Source organism: Psammomys obesus, unplaced genomic scaffold, assembly GCF_907164565.1.
Source record: "Psammomys obesus unplaced genomic scaffold, mPsaObe1.curated_primary_1811, whole genome shotgun sequence".
Taxonomy (NCBI): Eukaryota; Metazoa; Chordata; class Mammalia; order Rodentia; family Muridae; genus Psammomys; species Psammomys obesus.
In genome coordinates this window covers 24,456,491-24,474,492 of record NW_026596134.1, presented here as the reverse complement: position 1 = coordinate 24,474,492, position 18,002 = coordinate 24,456,491, and the positions used below count along the sequence as shown (strand labels likewise).

Genomic DNA, 18,002 nt, shown 5'->3' with positions numbered 1-18,002 from the left:
GTGCCCAGTAGGATCAAAACTTCGGATAATGAGGAAGATAGGAGAGGGCAAGGCAGGCGTTTGTGGCTGTAGGAAAAGGATGGGTGGTGATGTCAGCCAGGGTGGAGAACAGAGAGGAAGCAACCAGTAAGTGGTTCTCAACCTTCCTAAGGCCGAAACCCAAAGGATTCAGGACCCACAGATTGAGAAATGCTGCAGTAGAAAATACCAGTTTTGGGGAGCCAAGGCATATCACAGTGAGTGTCTGAAGGTCAGTTTGGAGATCTGGGTGTGGAAATATAGATTTGGCTGGTAGTCACGTACAGGAGGTGAGGAAAGCATGGGGAGTGGATGGCATGGTACCTGCAGGTGGTACAGGTAAGATGATAAACCAAGAGCAGACTAGAGCATGGTGTGCAAAGGCCAGGAAGAGGCTCCCAGTGACGTCTGACAGGGTCAGGGGACAGGTAGGTACACTGGCTTGGACCACGGTGTAGAGAATTCAAGAACAAAGATGATGCAGAGCAGTCAAGTAGCCCAAGAGGATGAACTCGGCAGTGTCCTTCCAACTTGTCCTCCAGGACCCAGTTCCTGGCCCCAAGTGTCAACCTGAAGCCAGCCTCGGTTTTCCAGCTGTAGAGTCTAGGGATGGGTTTAGGTGTTTGCCATTTAGTCTGTGAACATAGGAACCTCTTAAGAGAGATCTAGGGAATGTCCTTCCTGTACCTCACTCTTGCTCCCTGCCATGTAACTACCACCACCGTGAGGACAAATGAATGGACCCAGGGAAGTCAGATGCTAGAGTCAGCTCAGAGGAGGACCTAGTCCAGTCAGCCCCGCAGGAGGCAGCCTGCTGTCATAGAATCCTGAGGTTCCTGCGCCTGTTGGAGCAAGCCAGGAGGCTGCGCCAACCCACAGATGTGAGGGTTTTGTTGTTGTTGTTGTTGTTTTGTTTTGCTTTGTTTTGGCTCAAGCGGTGTTCAGCTCAAAGTGAAATTCCGTTGGCAACATTTAGAAATGAGAGGTTTTACTTCTAAAAATTCACATTTTCAGCTGGTTTTGAAAACGTGGAAGATCGGGCAGTATTGAGACAGCTGGTATTAGCCTGGGTGTCTCTCTACAGACACAGCCCTGTCCAGCCCTCCTCCCTTGTTAACCATTCATTAACTGGCATAGCTCTCAAAGGTGCCTTGGGTTTGCCTCTCTGGCCTGTGAATGCCATTTGTGTGAGTTTCCTCAGAAAGCCCTGCCCAGAAACAGCAGAGGTTCAGCCCTTGGCTACTTGCACCAGAAGGCTTGGCTAGGGAAGAGGAGAGGCCAAGGGCAGACAGTTGTTAACACTCAGCCTTTGAAAGTGCTTTGGAGGGCCAGAGGCTTGGCCCCTGAAGGCTTCAGGGAGACCCTGGGTTTTCCTCATCCCTGCAGGAGAAGGCCGGCCAGCCTGGCCGGGCCAAGGTTTCACCTCTGGACTGTCCTGCTTTGTTGATGGGGGACAGGAGAACCCCTGGCTCAGTGCAGCCTGTTTATGTGAGGCAATGTCTGGTATGTTTGGCATTTGGGTGTTTACTTCGCTGGGTGCTCGTGGGTCCATGGTGTTGAAATGTGGCTTCTCCATGTTGGAGGGGGCTCTTGTGGGCGTGGCTAGTGGCTTTAAGCCCGGTGCTACATTTGGATGCTGCAAGGCTGTTCCATCTCTCTCTCTCTCTCTCTTCCCATGTCAAGGAGGGAGGCTGAATGTGCCTCTAGAGCAACAGGGAGCATTAGTTGCCTTGCCTGCAGAGAAGGACTCTTGCGGAGCATTCCTGCATTCTAGGCCCTGGGCTGTATGGAACTGTGTCCTTCGAAGCCCGCTCTGTGCCATCCGTGTGCTTCAAAGAGTGGAGACTCAGAGAGACCCTGTGACTTGCCCAGGAGCCCACAGCCTTACTAACGGTGTCTGAGGAGCTCTGCCTGAGAAGAACAGTACAGCTTAAGCTCTCACCTACATGCCCAGGCCCTGTTCTCTGTGCGCATGCTATGGTTCTTAGTTCCTGCTGGGGCCCTTCCGACCTCCACTCTAACGATGCTGCTTGTCCCTGCTTTTCACTGTCTACCTGCCTGCTTGCTCCTAACATCCCTTTATTGATTTGTTCTTGTGACCTTGTGAGAGAGAGTTTCTATATTTCCTGAATCCTGGGTTACCGTGGAAGAGTGTCATTTTTCTTTCTTGTTCTCTCTTGGTGGTCCCAAACAAGAAAATCCTTTTTTTTTTTTTTTTTTCATTTGAGATAGTTTCATGTAGCTCAAGCTGGCATCACCACACCCACTTTTTGCAGTGCTGAGGATGGAGGCCAGGGCCTTCCACACCACAGGCGAACACCGTCCTCTGAGTCATATCCCCAGCCTTCAAAAGACATAATCCCGAAGCTGCGTTTGAAATGTCAGACGTCACACATCAGTCTCGTGTGAACTCCTGTAGCCACTGAGGCAGAGTTGTGTGGCCTGAGGAACCTGACTAAAGGTGATAAAGGCTAAGCTGAAGAGATCAGGAGAGGCAACTCCATGAGCCGTTACGTAGTCCTGTTCGTTTTAATTTAAAAGGATGCCAGGAGGAAAGAAACAAAAGGAACATTGCTGTCTGGACTAGAGGCTTCTGTTGCGGATACGGGTTCCCGTTGTGAGGGCAGAGCTGGAAAGGCTGGGGCGGGGGCGCTGGCGCAGGCCGTGCACATGTTCGGAATACACGCAGACCACCTAGGCCTTTCGAGAGAGTGCTTAGAGTCTTGGGACCCCAGGACGAAAGACCTGGACTTAAACCCTGAGCTGTCACAGATCGTACCGACAGCGTTGTGTGTAAAAGCGTATGTGTGTGATCAGGGGAGAGAGCTGTGCTAGATGCCTAGAAAGATGGAGAAATACATATTCTTGATTCGATTCATAGATATCCATTGAAAGCCTTTTCCTTCCGTGCCATGCTCAGCTCCAGTGGCTGGGTGATGGCGGTAGAGACAGGCTGAGATATTTGTGAAGATAGACTAACTATAAATAGGTTAATGACCTCAGGGGAAATTGACAGGCAGCAGGCAGATGCCTTCACGGAAAAGGTGAGCACAACTCATGAAAAGCCCCTGCAAGGAAATAAACAGGGAGATGAGGAGAAGAAAGGCAACTTCCATGGAGGTGCCTTGAACAAGAAGTCCCAGCAGAGCAGACAGCATGTGTAGAGCCCAGGGACAGGGACAGGGACGAGCATGGTGCATGATGGTGAGACAGGAGGCCCTGTTGCTGGACTTGAGGGCAGAGAAAAGCCAGGCTATAGAGGAAGCAGTCAGGACAAGTCCTTCCCCCAAAAGGCGAAGGTTTGTGCCTTAAGCGATGGAAGCTGTGGAGGGTTGAAAGCAGAGGAGATGACTGGCATTGTAGCCGAGAAAGCCCTCGGGAGCTGTTGTGGTCATGCAGGGCTCGGCAGTGAGGGGTTGACGGGCGGAGGCCGTAATGGTGGTGATGGTGTAATCTGATGGCAATTGCAAGTGGGATTCCTGCAGGATGTTAAATGGGCTGGCAGGGCTCGGGGGTGGGGGGTTGGGGTCAGGTTAGGTTGATTTCAGGTTTGTTTCTGGTTGAACCATCGGATAAATGGTGGCACTCACGAAAAGAGCACAACCGGGGAGAAATATGTTTGTAAGGTGAATGGCCAAGGGCTCAGCGTGGCCTCCTTCGCCCCCAAGTCCCCTGGGAATCAGATTACAGACAAACTCCAGTCCGGCAGGTCTAGGGTGGGGCTCAGGAAGGAAGCTGATAGGCAGTGGACTGTCCACAGACTTGCACTCCGAGTCTAAGGGTGCTGGAGTCCCCACCCTAAACACCAACCCTGATGGCAACTGTCCAGAAATGGCTAACTGTGAGGGCAACCCCAGTCCCCACCATTGTGTCTTGTCTGACAGCGCTGACTGAGGCTGCTGTTGTCAGTGGGCTTTGGGGGGATTGCAGACGGCCATATTTATCTTACCTGCTGTGTGCCTCTTGTGGCCTATCATCGCAAGTACCATAACCCAGCATCCCTTGGTTTGAGTTTGGCCAATGGAAGGTCAAGGAGAAAGGCAGGGAGAGAGGATTTTTTTTAAGCTAATTTTTTAACGGAAATTTTATATATGCATCCAGTGTGTTTGATCTAGCTGACCCCCATTCTCTCCACTCCGGTTCCTCTTCCATCCCCTACCACAGTTTCCTCCCAACCTCGTGTGTTAATTGCTTAGCAACTGAGCGCCGCCAGCATGTGTCCAGACTATGTAGGGCTTATCTGCTGGAGTAAGGGTGGCCACTCATGGGGACCCTTGAGGAACACTGACTCCCCTTCTCCGAGCAGCCATCAGTCGCTAAGAGCTCCTCCGCTGGGGTGGGGCTTTGACCCTCCCTCTTCCCGCTGAAATTTTTTTCTGTCTTGAGCTTGCCAGGTTTCACGCATGATGTCACAACCACTGTGAGTTATCCGGACAGCTGCCCAGGTGTGTCCTGAAAACAGCTTTGCTGTCGTCATCCACCGCCTCTGGCACGGGTTCCACCCTCTCGTCCACAAAGATTCCCTGAGCCTTGGGAGGGAGGGTACAGGGTAGATGTCCCATTCAGGACATTCTCTGCACGTTGACTGGACTGGTTGTTCTACGGTACACGGGGGCTTCTCCGATGAAGGCTGAGAGTTGCGTTAACCTGGGAGCGTAATGATACGCTGTTGGGAGTCAGTTCAATACCATGTGGGCTGGGAGAGGGAGGTTGAGACATCGTTTCTCTCGGTCTCTGCCTGCTGGCACCATTTGCTTGCTGCCATAGCCGCTCGTTGAAGGGCCCTCTCCACCCACCCTCCGCCACTCTCCCGCTGGCAGTGGTGGAAGTTGGTGACTCTGCACACCTCTCGTGTCCTCTTCAAATTACAGAAGAGCACAGCTTATATCTGCCATTCGTCCCTTGTCCTGCCAGCTGTGGCCAGGATGTGGGGCCTCCTTATTCCACGGTAGGGACTTGAGAACAGAGATGGATGGGGTGAGGGGGGACCCTTTCCCTTCAATGCACAGTACAGTGTGTAGGAGCACTTGTCACTGACAAGTGTTCTCTGTTGGGACTTCTGGGAACTGGGGAGAACACAGACAAAGCTGAGGGTGATGGCTTGGAAGGATGGGCTCCCTGGCCCCCAATTCTGTCGCGCCATTCTCTAAACACCTTCTGCCATAAGCTTTCTCCTCCTCCTCTGACACCCAGGTTCTTCCAGCTGTGTCTGTAAGTTGTCCCTCCAACCTCAGTTTGGGGTTCTGGTTTTAGATGGCTGCACTGTGTGTGGCGAGAACATTCTCTCAGATGCTTCGTAGAATTCAGGAAGTGTAGGAAGGGGAGGCCCAGCTTCCTCTCTAGGGTAGCAGGAGGTGGCCGGGGGAGGGCAGGAGAGTAGTCTCTGTCCAGTGTGAGGGGCCCTGTGGCTGTGGGGTGCCTGGAAGACATTTGCCAGCCACTTCTTCCTTGGGCACCTCTAAAGCAACAGCTGTGGGGGGTGGGGAGCAGGTTGAAGAGATGCACCCCCATTCTAATAGGGAAAATGCTGTAAGCGACGGCCTTGGGCCACATCTCAATTTCATGCGGCGGCGGTGTTTAATGAAAAAGGTTGCTCAGGGTGCGCACCAGTGGAGGAATGGCCTGGGGTGGGTATATGCTGTGGTAGCTGCAGAATAGAGGGGACTCCAGACCTGAACACACACCCTGATTCTTACCAGGACTGCATGGGATCTGTACAGACATGTCCCAGTCATTAGTAACCTGTACCCCAGATCTAGACACTACCTTCGACACTGTGCTTCAGGGGAAGACAGGTTCCAGACTTCCAACCCCTTCGGGACAGGCAAGAGGCATTCCAGTAGAGCGGGTTTCCTGAGTGCTGGACAGAGGTCACGTGGGTGTCAGCGCAGCCACTGAAGTCTGTGTGTATGGGTTAGCATCCATCCAGCTGCACCATTCTCTGCAGTCTGGTATTCCATTCATCCAGCTGAGCCCATTATGACCAAGTGCCACAACTCAGCTACCCATCCTCCGTGCTAGCAGGGAAGACAGGTGACCACTTTAACTGGGGCTGGGGTGGGATTCTGTGGTAACACAGGAGTTCTATCAAGGGCCTCCGAGAGGAGGTGGCATTTACGCCTTAAGAATGAGAAGGTGTTTACCAAGTAGGAAAGGAAAGCCTTCTTAGCAGGGGTGGATGGGCTGACTGGCATGGAAGAGGGTGTGGCACCCAGAGTAAAAAGTATTGACGGAAGGGTTTGATGGGCTCAGAGGGCGGATGGAACAGTCCGATGATATGGGTGTCAAACAGACGTGTTAAACTCGCAGCCACAGCCCCTGGACGTGTTACTCCCAACACTCTGGGCCCAGGCCTTGTGCAAAGGGGTAGGGGTAGGACTCAGGGTTTGGGGACAGGGGCTGTGTCTCCTTGAGCTGCTTAGGGGAAGGCATGCGGCCCTGGAGCCCAGCAGGGGCAGGCTGTGCCCATCACCATGGCAGTTTGTGGGCAGAACCTCTTGGCGGAGGGAAGATTGCACTGCCAGCCACTTCCTCTGGTTCCTTCCCTTTGCCTGATGTCACGGTTACCTCGTCCTGCTCTGGGGTGAGGCTGAGGTCGGGCGGAATCAATTTCAGCCAGGTTTCTGTATCCTAGATGCAGGTCAGCCAGGGGAGCTGTCACTTCTGGTTCGATTTCAAAGGAGGCCATGGGCCTGGGAGGCGTAGGGTGTGGAGGACTCCATGGGGCACCTTTCCAGCAGCCTCCAGCAGTGCGGCTTAAGGAGGAGTCTTAAGGTGGTGGGGAAGGAGGAAGTAGGCTGCCTTGCCAGAATCTGTGTCAGGGGCCGCCGGCCTGGGTCCTGGGCTGGGCCCTCTCTCCATGCTCTTGACTGTGCCAAAAGTGCAGGGAGAGAGGATGCTTGCTTTCCTGGCTGATGTCCCTTTGGACTGAGAGAGACCTTGTCACAGGCTGTGGGCCAGAGTCACCCCCAACCTTACCCCACTCTGGAAGTGACAGAGTTGGCAAGCCCAGAGCAACACCACAGCTTGTGGCCTCTTAACTTGGAGCTGTCCGCAGCCCAGCTGGCCCTCCGAGGCTTCCAGATGTCCCTGGTTGACAGGGACAGCACAAGGCACCCCAATAGAAAAATCCTGAAGGAATGTGGCTCAGCTGGCAAAGTGTTGGGCTAGCATGCACAGGCCCTCGGTTCAACCCCCAGTACTTAATAAATTGAGTCTGTGTGGTAGCCCACAGCTATAATCTTAGCACTCAGGAAGTGGGGACCAGGTGATTACAAACTCAGGGTCATCTATATAGTAAGTCTATATAGTGAGTTGGGAAGCAGCCTTGGCTACATGAGACACTGCCTCCAAAAAAAAAAAAAAAAAAAAAAATTTTTTTTTTTTTTTTTTTTTTAAAGAGTATAAAAGTTGAAACTGGTAAGCCATGAGTCTAAAATCTGGCTCTGCTGTGTCTTTGCTGTGGCCTTGGGTAAAGCAAATTTCTAAGCCTCAGACTTACTGTCTACAAAATGGGACAATAACAGCACCTTCCTGTAAGACTTGGTCTCGAGGATAGAGTGGTGGGTGAGTGCCGAAACCATTTGTCAAAGTTGGCAAGAGGCAGCGCTTATTATTACTGATAGTGAAAACCTAGCACCTGCCAGTCAGGATGGCTGGATGGTGAGTTTTGGCCCCTCCTGGGTTGTAGGCCTTATTTTAAGAGGCCTGAATTCCTTGGAGAAGACAGGCTAATTTGTAATCTCAAGGGATCCAAGGATGCATCCTGGCCCTCTTCTTAGCTTTCTCACACCTGGAGTCTTAGGAGAGAACTAAAAAAAGAAAAGAGAGATGGAAAAGAGAATTCCAGCCAGGTGAGGAGGCAGAGTTACCTGGACAGCCTTGGGCAATGGATCAGAAGTTTGGAGGACCGAGAAAAGGAGTCATATTGGTAGAAAGGTGTAGTGAGGGTTTGAAACCGCAGCAGAAGAGGTGAAGTAAAGACAGTCTGGGAGGGCTGGGTGAGTAATGGGAACCTGGGTCTCTGCCCAAGGTGTTTTTAAAGGAAGTGCCTGGGAGCTGCTGGCCTGGAAAAAAATCACACCCAGAGGGTTTGAGCCACACAGAACAGGTTGCCCCACCTGCTCTGGGGAGCCGCCTGCCTCCTGAGTGGACTGGCCAGGCTCCCAGCCCCAGAAACTCTGGCTGAGCCAGGTAGCCCTGCCCATAGGGGACACCGGCTCCTCCCAGGATGCCCACCTGCCCCGAGGAGTATCCCCCTGTGACCAGGAGACCCGTCTCAGCAGCCAGAGGTGTTTGCTGAGATGTGGGTGAGAAAGGGGGGTCTGTCCCCATGTCTGTGCACATATCGGGGGGGAGCTGTCCCCAGAGCCACCTGTGGTGTCTAATCGGTGGCTCTGTGCCCTCACAGCTAGACGAGGAAGAAGAGCGGAGGAAAAGGCGCCGGGAGAAGAACAAAGTCGCTGCTGCCAGATGCCGGAACAAGAAGAAGGAGCGCACGGAGTTTCTGCAGAGGGTGAGTGGGGCGGCTGTGGCCGGGGAGGCGCCCCATCCTTTGCAGGGGCTGACGTGCTCCGTAGCCGGGGGACACCATCTGACACCGTGCAGCCCAGATGAGGTAGAAGGCTCAGTGTTTTCCTCCGCTGAGCTTAGATCTTGGGTACCGACTGACCCGATGGCCCAGACATGGCACCATCCATTTTGGCCCCTTGCAGCCACCACAGTGTTCTAGGGTACATGCTAATGAAGTAGGATGTTGGGGGCAATGTCATGTCTGTGGGCAGTAGATGTAGCTCACCGGGCTGGCTACCAGGAAAAACTCTCTTTATTACAACATCTCATCCATCCTGCATCCCACACTGGCCAGGCCTTGGCCCCACCGCAGATGACCTCTGAACTCTTTGCTGCTGCCTCCAGGGACCCGAGGTCGGTCAGCCTCCATTTGCTGCCCTTTGCCTCCCACTATCATCTGCCTTTTTACTCAGGATTTGCTTAGTGGGATGCTTGCTCTTTCTTCCCTTGGACCCTGTCTCTTAGCCCCTGCCTTTGTCTCAAAAAAAAAAAGGTGACAGTGAAGGGACGTGAGTGGAAAGCTGAGTAGCACCCTCTGTAGTCAGCAGTGCCCCAGGCCAGTCACTGGTTTATTATTGAACAGTATAGCCATGGCATACACTAACTTTAACGGGCATGGGTTATTATTCTGTGTGCCACCACAGCGGTGAGCAGTAGTCATGACTGTTGGCACAGCCAGGCACTGTACCGCGTGCCGAGTGTGCGATCTCATTTTGTGAGCAGAGTAGCCAGTAAAGACCGGGATCTCTGTGACTGCTTTCTGCAGGTAAGGAAATTGCGGTGAAGACAGTGACCCGCCCAGAGCTCTCAGCCACCAAAGGGGGGGGGGGGGACTGATGTCATTGCCTGCTACTAATCTCAGCTCTTCATGTTCCTAATCCTGCTGTGACCCTCGTCTCCTTGGCTGGGTCATTTATTAATTCATTTATTAATTCAACAAGTGCAGGAAGTGCTAGGCAGGACGCTGTTGGGGGGCATAGCAAGAGCCACCATCGTCCTTCTGTGGGAGACGAAGAGGTAAGGCCGAATTGGCCTGATGTTCTCTGACACCAGGGTTTGTGTTCCCTTCTCATGTCTGCCATGAGCAGAGAGCTGTTCTGGGGTCACGGGTGTGAACAGTTGGGCGCCCTGGGCAGGGTGGCGCTTATCAACAAGACTGAGTTGCCTACGGCTGGGAGGTCTTTGAGATGGTATGCAACAGTAGACTTGACTGTTCAGCAGTTTCTAAGATGCAGGCCTTAGGGGCTAGAGAGATGGCTCAGTAGTTAAGAGCACTGTCTGCTCTTCCAAAGGACCTGGGTTCAACTCCCAGCATCCACATGACAGCTCACAACTGGCTGTAACTCTAGTTCCAGGTGTTCTGAAACCCTCACACCAATACACATGAAATAAAATTAAATGTTATTTTAAATATATATATATATAATATATGATATATGATATATATATATATATATATATATATATATATATATATATATATATATAATGAAGGGAGTATCCAGTGCTGTATGTCCAGCATCAAGTACCTGATGGTCAGAGCCGTGAGGTTGAGGCAGGCTTCTTAAAAGAAGCCTCCCATTCGACTCCAGCTTCCTGGGTCTCATGAGCCAGTTAGCAGGCAAGATCTGTCTACACCAGAGGCTCCCAACGACACACCAGTTCAGTGGATAGTCAGTGCCAGATGACAGCTCTTCATTCTACTAATACTTGCTAAGCGCCCACTGTGTGCCTATGCAGTCAGTCAGCGTCAGACGAAGCTGTCAAAAGCCCACTGTGCGCCAGGCCGTCCACATGGCTACAAATTTCAGTCAGGTAATGTTAATTGTTCCCATTTTAGAAACTGATCTGTAGTTCAAGTACAGATCTGTAGAGACCAAGTCACTTGCCCAGGGCCACACTGCTAGCAAGTGCTAGCATCTCTGTCTGTGGGTCAGTGGGCCCTGGCCTCTCAGTGGACAGCAGATGGCAGATGAGGAGCAGTAGCCACTGAGGAGTGGTGTTTTGGAAGCCAGAGTGCTATGGGAGCATGCAGTGCTGCTAAGGGAAGACTCTTCCATTTGTGAGATAAAACAGGGGAAGACAGTCATAGGATAAAAAAAAAACGTGGGATTTCGGGGGGGGGGGTGTCACTGGAAGCAGCGTGTAAAAGGCAGGTGGTGCAGTTTAAGGGTGCGTTCAGGGCATCAACAAAAACATCCTTCGTGTGGCTGGAGGTTAGACGTCTGGGTGGAAGGGCAGAGCGGCAGGCAGACCCAGAGCCTCATTCGTAGAATGATCCTACAGGCTGGCTTGTCTGAGACAGATCAATGCATCCCCCGCTGTCATGGCCCATGGCACCTTGGCCGCCTTCCACTCTCACAGGTGTCCCCGTTACTTGATAATATCTATGGCCGTGGGGAGCCAGGACAGGGCTCCGGAGGAGAAGGGCGCCAGTCAGAGGAGTCCCCTGGCTGTGGGGCAGGCCTTGGGTTGGGGTAGCTGAAGTAGTACTGCATTATCCCATAATAGGTGTGGCTGCCAAGATGGAGAAAACTATGTGACCTTGGGTCTGGAAAGCAACACCATGGGGCCTCTACCCGGTCCTCTTCCCTGGACCGCCCTCTCTGTCTGAGGCCTTGGAAGCAGAAGGCTGGTTGTGAAGGCAATCCACCGTGCTGCCAGGGCCTGCAGACCTCAGTGACTCTTATGATGTAGTTTCTAACCCTCACCTCCACTCACATGCGACCCAAACAGAGGCCACCTCTCAGAGAGCTTGCCTTTCTAGACCAACCAAGGCCCGAACTTGGGTGGGCACAAGCCTTAGGGGACATCAGTTCATCCCCCACAGACCTTGGGCCTACCTCAAAGCCTCTGTCTGCAGTCAGGAACACCAGCCCGATATGTCTCTCTGCTGTGGCACTGGCGCCTGCCATGCCGCTATGCCCAGGATTCTCTGGGCCCTGGAGGCAGTGACACCATTTTACCTTCCCAAGATGCTCTGCGCTCTCTCTACCTAGGGGCTCTCTTCCTGGTGGTTACATTGGCCCTGGGAGGATGAGAGGTCCCCTCTGCTGGCAGGTTCCTGAAGCAGGCTGAGTGGGTGGCTTTCCTCTGTCCCCGCCCACCCATCCACCCAGCACTCTCCTCAGGTTGCCCAGACTGCAAGAAGTGCAAGAAAGCTCTTCACAGTAGGGTAGCTAGCAAACAGCTGGTTCCCAACCCTTAGAAGAAGTCGGTGGAACTCTTTCTTTTTTTATGTCCCTTAGAGCATTGTAAAATATAAAGTTAGGGTAGGGTGGTGGTGGTACGTGCCTTTAATCCTAGCACTTGGGAGGTAGAGGCAAGTGGATCTGAGTTCGAGGCCAGCCTTGGCTTAAGAATAAGTTCCAGGACAGCCAGAGCTACACAAAGAAACCCTGTCTCAAAAAAAAAAAAAAAAAAAAAAAATCGGTCTCCTGGACCAATCGTATTTTTTGTACACAGTCACATACATAAGATGAAAAGCTAGAGTGCCCAACCCCTCAACTTCTTTCTGCTAACTTTGCTGATAACAGTGAAGAAGACAAAAATCTTAAACATATTTTTGTGTTAAGATAAAAACGTAAATAGAATACATTTCTATTCTAAGCCAACAAATGGTTTCAGTTTTTCAGTGCAATAAATATCCCCCAGAAGTCAGCACAGTAAACAAAAACAAAAGTGTAACCATCTCCCTTTATGACTGAAGTACAGAAGATCCCAACCTGATTGCTTCTTCACTCATGAGGCAAGCACTGCTGTTAGAAATCTAGAAACCTTTGCACACTTGGGTTCCCAGCACACGTAGGTCTGAGGCAGGAGGACCACAAGTGTGAGGCCAGCCTAGTGAAAACAGTCTCAAAAACAAACAAAAATTAAAAAGTATCTTTAAAAACTCTACAAGCCACTGTTTGTTTGTTTGGTTGGTTGGTTTTTTGTTTTGTTTTGTTTTCAAAACAGTTTTTCTGTGGCGCCTTGGCTGTCCTGGACTTACTTTGTAGAGCAGGCTGGCCTCAAACTCAGAGATCTGTCTGTCTCTGCCTCTCGAGTGCAGGGATTAAAGGCGTGTGCTATCACCACCCAGCTAACAAGCTGCTGTTATACACATGTTTGAATAATAGTCTGCTGAGCACAGATTCTGTAGTTGCACAATAGCCACGTAGCACCAGGCAGTAACTGCTTGAGCACAGGCGGTTATCGAAGCTATAGTAGTCAGGCCAAGTTGCCCAGACCACACCTGTCTGTGTTTTGGAGGAGGTAGATCTGTATGGTATTCAGTGTTGTGTTGTGTTCTTCCCTTAGGTTTTTTTGTTACTGTTTTGGTTTTGGGAGACAAAGTTTTATATAGACCAAGCTGGCTTCAAGCCTACTATGTACCCAAGGCTGGCCTTGAACTCCTGCCTCCCTGCCTCCAATTTCTGAGGGCTTGAATTACAGGCTTATGCCACTGTGTTTACATTCAGGTAGCCGTGTCTAGCTTAAACTCAGACACACTGTAACCAACCCCAGACTCCATTCAGCACTCTCCAGCTCAGCCTCCCTCTCAGGCTCCATTCTGGTACCCACCCAGCCATCCCTTCTCTGTCCTGCCGCCTTCATTCTCCAAAGCCAGGTGGTCCCAAGAGCCTTGGAGAGTTGTCTTTGAAGCATCTTTCTTTTTCCTGCTCTCCTCCCGCTCAGAGGTGAAAGGAAGGTTCTCTTTAGCTGCTCTAGCTCTTCAGTTTACCCAGTGCTTGCCTTGTGGCAACTCTTCTAATCCCAAGGATCAACACAGACAAGATAACCTGCCCTAGGCTCAGATTCTAAACCTACAGTGTCCGCAGAGCTGCCATTTGGCTCTGTGATGCTTTCCCCATCTTGTAACTTACTTCATCCTAGGGAGCAGTGAGCACAGTGGTCCCTGGTTAAGGCTTCACACATAGCAGCTTGCCCTGTCTGTCCTTTTCACTGAGAGTCTCTTTCCCAGAGTTCCTTGCCTCGCCCCTCTGCCATCTGAGGTTTGCTCCTCACCCTGCTTTTACACTTCTTTCTGGTCTTCTACACTCAAAATGGCTGGTGGTGAGCTGGGCCTGGCTGTGTGCTGAGTGGACACCCAGCACACTCCTCAGGAGCCATGGGGGAGGGTGCCAGGGCAGGCAGGGAAGGGGGGGTTCATAGGCTTTGAATTCCCCAAAGTATTCATCGCCATGGCAGGCTGAGGCACATCCTCTAGATGGCCCTGAGGCTTCTCAGTACAAAGGCTGAGGACAATCTGAAGATTGTGTTAGCAGCTTGGGCTGGGGGAGGTAGGGAGGACGGAGGAAACACTAGCCATCTCTCAGAATTCTGAGACTGCAGCCCAGGCCAGCATTCCAGTCTTGTCTCAGCCTGTCCCATTAAAAGCCACCATAGATGCCTTTTTTTTTTTTTAAATCGTTCCCCCTCTTAGCATTTCTTTTCTCCTTTTCGAAGCTGTTGCTCTGGGGTGTCTGGCCCTAACGCTTTTCTCCCTCAGCCACCCTGAGTTCTCTGAGAGTCCATGCGGCCACCTCAGATATGCACACAAGGAACAACCCTGACAGGCTGACAGTGTGAGGAAGATCTCCCCGCCCCCAGGTGTGGGCCCCCCACCGAAGACCCCAGAGTCTCAGAGGGAGGTCTGAGATGCTCCAGACCGGGCAGAGGGACCTGTCACACAGGTTGCAAGCTCAGCCTGCTCTGTGGTTAACGCTGGTCTCTCAGCCTCCGCACCATGAGCCTGTGGGGCTGGAAGGTCCTTGTGAGGGTTGCCTTGTATGTCAGAGTCGGAGCATCTTCATTCTCCATCCCTCACCTGCCACTCACCCTGCCTGAGCTGTGACAGCCAGACGCTTCTCCAGACCTGAGGACAAAGCGATTCCCAGTGAAGAGCTCACTGGCCCCATTGCCATGTCCTTCCATCCTGCTGCACAAGCCCCAGGCCTTGAACAGGCGTGCTTGCCACCTGTCCCCACTGTGAACCCACAACCCTGCACCCTGTCACATCCTCAGTGTCCCTTTTTCTGCCTGGGGCTGGGAGTGTGTTGGGAATCTTATCTCACGTCAATTTGAAACCTCATTTTGGGTCCAGCAGGTTGCTTGTTGATGGCCTGTCTGTGGACGAAGCTCTTAGATTATGGGGGGGTCCCGAGGAAACAGGGTAAAGTTTCAAATAATCACAGGCTAGTGGCCAGGAGGCACATGGTTTAGGAGGAAGGGCTCACACTGGGTTTATCATTCCCGACATCAACACTATCCCACCACCGTACCTTTGCAACTTAGCAAAGGTTTTGTGATGCCACCTGGGCCGTCTTCGACCTTCTGTCTGCCCTTCATGGACCTGCTCCAGACCCACCTGGTCTCTATTCTTTGCCTGCCTAACCCCACCCCAACCCCTCCTTTTTGGTGCAAAAATCTTGTTGCAGGGGAGCATGGGGTGTGCTTTTTTTGGTCAACAGCAAGGAGGCTATGAGACTGGAATAGATAGAAGGAAGGGAGAGAGATGGGATGTGAACTGGGCTAGCCCCCACGTGTCATCTGGACCCCTCTTACTGTGGCAGAGGCCACGACTGTGTGACAGGGTTGCTGCCTGCAGAAAGTCGCTTAGCCCCGATGCCCAGCCTCCAGTGGGACCCGGCAGGGCAGAGGCTGTACAGTGCCCGGGCACCAATCCGAAGCAGGCTGGGAACGGCCGCTGATGATGGTGTGTCTCTCTGTCTGCGCAGGAGTCGGAGCGGCTAGAGCTCATGAACGCAGAGCTGAAGACCCAGATAGAGGAGCTCAAGCTGGAGCGGCAACAGCTGATCCTGATGCTCAACCGGCACCGCCCCACCTGCATTGTGCGCACGGACAGCGTCAGGACGCCCGAGTCTGAGGGCAACCCGCTGCTGGAGCAGCTGGACAAGAAGTGACTGAAGGCCTGGAGGAGGCGGAAGAGGAGGAGGAGGAGGAGGAGGAGCAGCGGAAGTCAGGAGAGGAGCGAGGTGACCAAGGGGCCCTCCCGGGCGCATGACAAACTCTAGGACTAGGCTTAGCATAACTGGCCTCCAGCCGGCTCTTTTATTTGAAAATCAGCCCAGCCACGCGCAAGAGCAAGAGCGGACTGAAGAAACCCAGAGGGACCAAGCGCTGAGACCAAAGTTGACCTGCAGGTAGGGGCTGGCCCACTGTAGGGCCCAGCTGGAAGGGCACCTGAGCGAGAGAAATGCCCACGCAGGTAGCCTCCTCTGGCCCCTCCGCCACGACTCCCACCCAAGGAACCCTTACCAAGCAGCCAAGAAAAGCCACGTATTGCAAACAGTCTGGCCGAGGATGGAACTCAGCGCGGACTGCGATCCACCTTCCCCAGCCCTGCCCAAGCCCGGTGGAAAGGGGTGAACTGTGGGGCTGTGATGGCCCTGCCCCGGGTGGCGCAGCCTGGCGGCCCTGCTGGAATTTTGCTTCGGCTCTGAGGCGCGGGCGCCCTTCCAAAGCACACACTCAATCAATGAATGTTTACAGACTGGCTGTCCTGGCAGGGCTTCCAACTGCACACTTTTTTTTTTTGTACGTTCTGTTTTTTTTTTTTTTTTTTAATATTTTTTACAAAAAAAAAAAGATTTTATACGAGCAATATATATATATGGATTTCTATAATCACTCGATGTGACACAGTACAGATATGCTATGGTCTGTTGTTCCGGACATCCACCCAGCAGTTATGGGCCGTTGTAATTCCTAAGTACTGTAGGCTCTGGGTGTTGGGGGGGGTGGCCAGGCTGGTGGGGTACATTTCCATCCTTGTTAAACCCTTCCTAAGTACTCAGTCCTGTATCGCTCAGTAAACATTGCTCTTAATTACCCAGCTGCCTTGAGTGGTGTCTACTCAGGGAGAGCGCATGCCTAGGGCAGGAGATGTTTGGGGTAGTTTCCATAGGAGCCTTGCCAGGTGAGCCCAAATATGCCTGTTTCACAGATGAAGACGTCAAGGCCTAGAGGCCTTAAAGAACTCGGCACATACCGTTTTGAGAGCACTTGCTTCATTTGTTCGGGCCATTTAAAAAAATACATTACCATTTTTAAGTGTGTGTGTGTGTGTGTGTGTGTGTGTGTGTGTGTGTGTGTGTGTGTAACTGCAGAGGTTAGAGGATTTGGATCCCCTTGGAGCTGGAGCTAAAGGCCGTTGTGAGCCACCTGACGTGCTCTCTGGGGATCAAACTTGGGTCCTCGTAAAGCAGCCCGTGCTCTTAACTGCTGAAACATCTTGCTCTTGCTCCGTGGAGCTTGCAATGGGCTCATCTTGTGCTTGCTTGCTTCAGACCCATCTCCCTTCACCTGCGTGGCAGCCATTGTCCCCGGTTCATGGACAGGGACTTGGAGAACCAGGGAAACAAAATGAAGCCACCACTTGTTGAAGTCTTAGCTTCATGACGAATGCGTGGTCTTACTTTCAACAACAGCACAGGACAGACCTTCCTCTCGCTGTACAAACAGCTTAGCTAAGGCTCAGAAGACGTGTGACTTTACCCAGCGTCACTCAGCCAGCAAGAAGCAGAGCCGGTGTTTGAACCCCACCTCAGACTCATGGCTTTTCCCATCGCCAGCTGCCTCTGTCCTCATGAATGAGTGTTGCATCCCTGAGAATAGGAAGTTTAGAGGCCACCGTTATAGATAGAATTTGGGAGAAGGCTGTAGACTCCGGAGCAGTGGTTCTTAACATGTGGGTTGTGACCCCTTTGAGGGGAGGGGGAGTCATATCAGATATCCTACATGTCAAATACTTGCATTACAATTCATAAAAAATGGAAGAGTCGCAGTTACGAAACTGAAGTAGCAATGAAAATAATTTTATGGTTGGGGGGCCAGCAGAACCTGAGAAACTGTGTTCAAGGGTCACAGCGTTAGGAAGGTTGAGAACCGCTGCTCTGGAGAGTTCTAGGTTGGCCCGTGATGGTGGAGTGAACCAGCCCTCCCGTCTCCACAGTCAGATTTCCTGGCCTGGGCTGCGCCGTTCTTACTGCCATGCACTCAGCACTTGACAGTTTACAAGGCACAGCTAGGTGTGTCATTCTCACTGCTGTTAGGGCTCTGTGAGGCAGGCAGAGTAGTTGCCATTAGCCCCCTTCTGCTGAGCTTACCGAGGCTTGAAGGGGCTTATGGAGCTAAAGGTTCACCCCGCTACAGAGAAGCAGGATGGGAGCAGACTCCAAAATGCTGCTTCCTGGGAATGTGTTGCTTCTAGAGCCGAGTAACTTCTCCATCTTTGCGCCAGTGACCTCTAGTTGCCTCTCAGTCATAGATGAGGCCCCTGGGGGCAGGGAGTGGGGCAGACAGATGTAGAAAATAGATCACTAATGAACAGTTGGTCTCTCTTCTCCTCGAGTTCCCTCCATCCAACTTGCTTGGTGTAATTGATCCAGAGCCCCAGCCTGGAGACC

General features: G+C 52.2%; 1 protein-coding gene across 1 annotated transcript in view; it reads left to right on the top strand.

The window, feature by feature from the left end:
- Positions 1-16,424, top strand: part of Jdp2 (Jun dimerization protein 2) — a 40,675-nt gene extending 24,251 nt beyond the window's left edge. The window contains exons 3-4 of the mRNA XM_055593262.1: positions 8,429-8,533; positions 15,312-16,424. Of these exons, the coding sequence (XP_055449237.1) occupies positions 8,429-8,533; positions 15,312-15,497 (291 nt within the window). The 3' untranslated portion in view covers positions 15,498-16,424. The remainder of the gene's footprint in view (positions 1-8,428; positions 8,534-15,311) is intronic.
- The last annotated feature ends 1,578 nt before the right edge of the window (positions 16,425-18,002 follow it).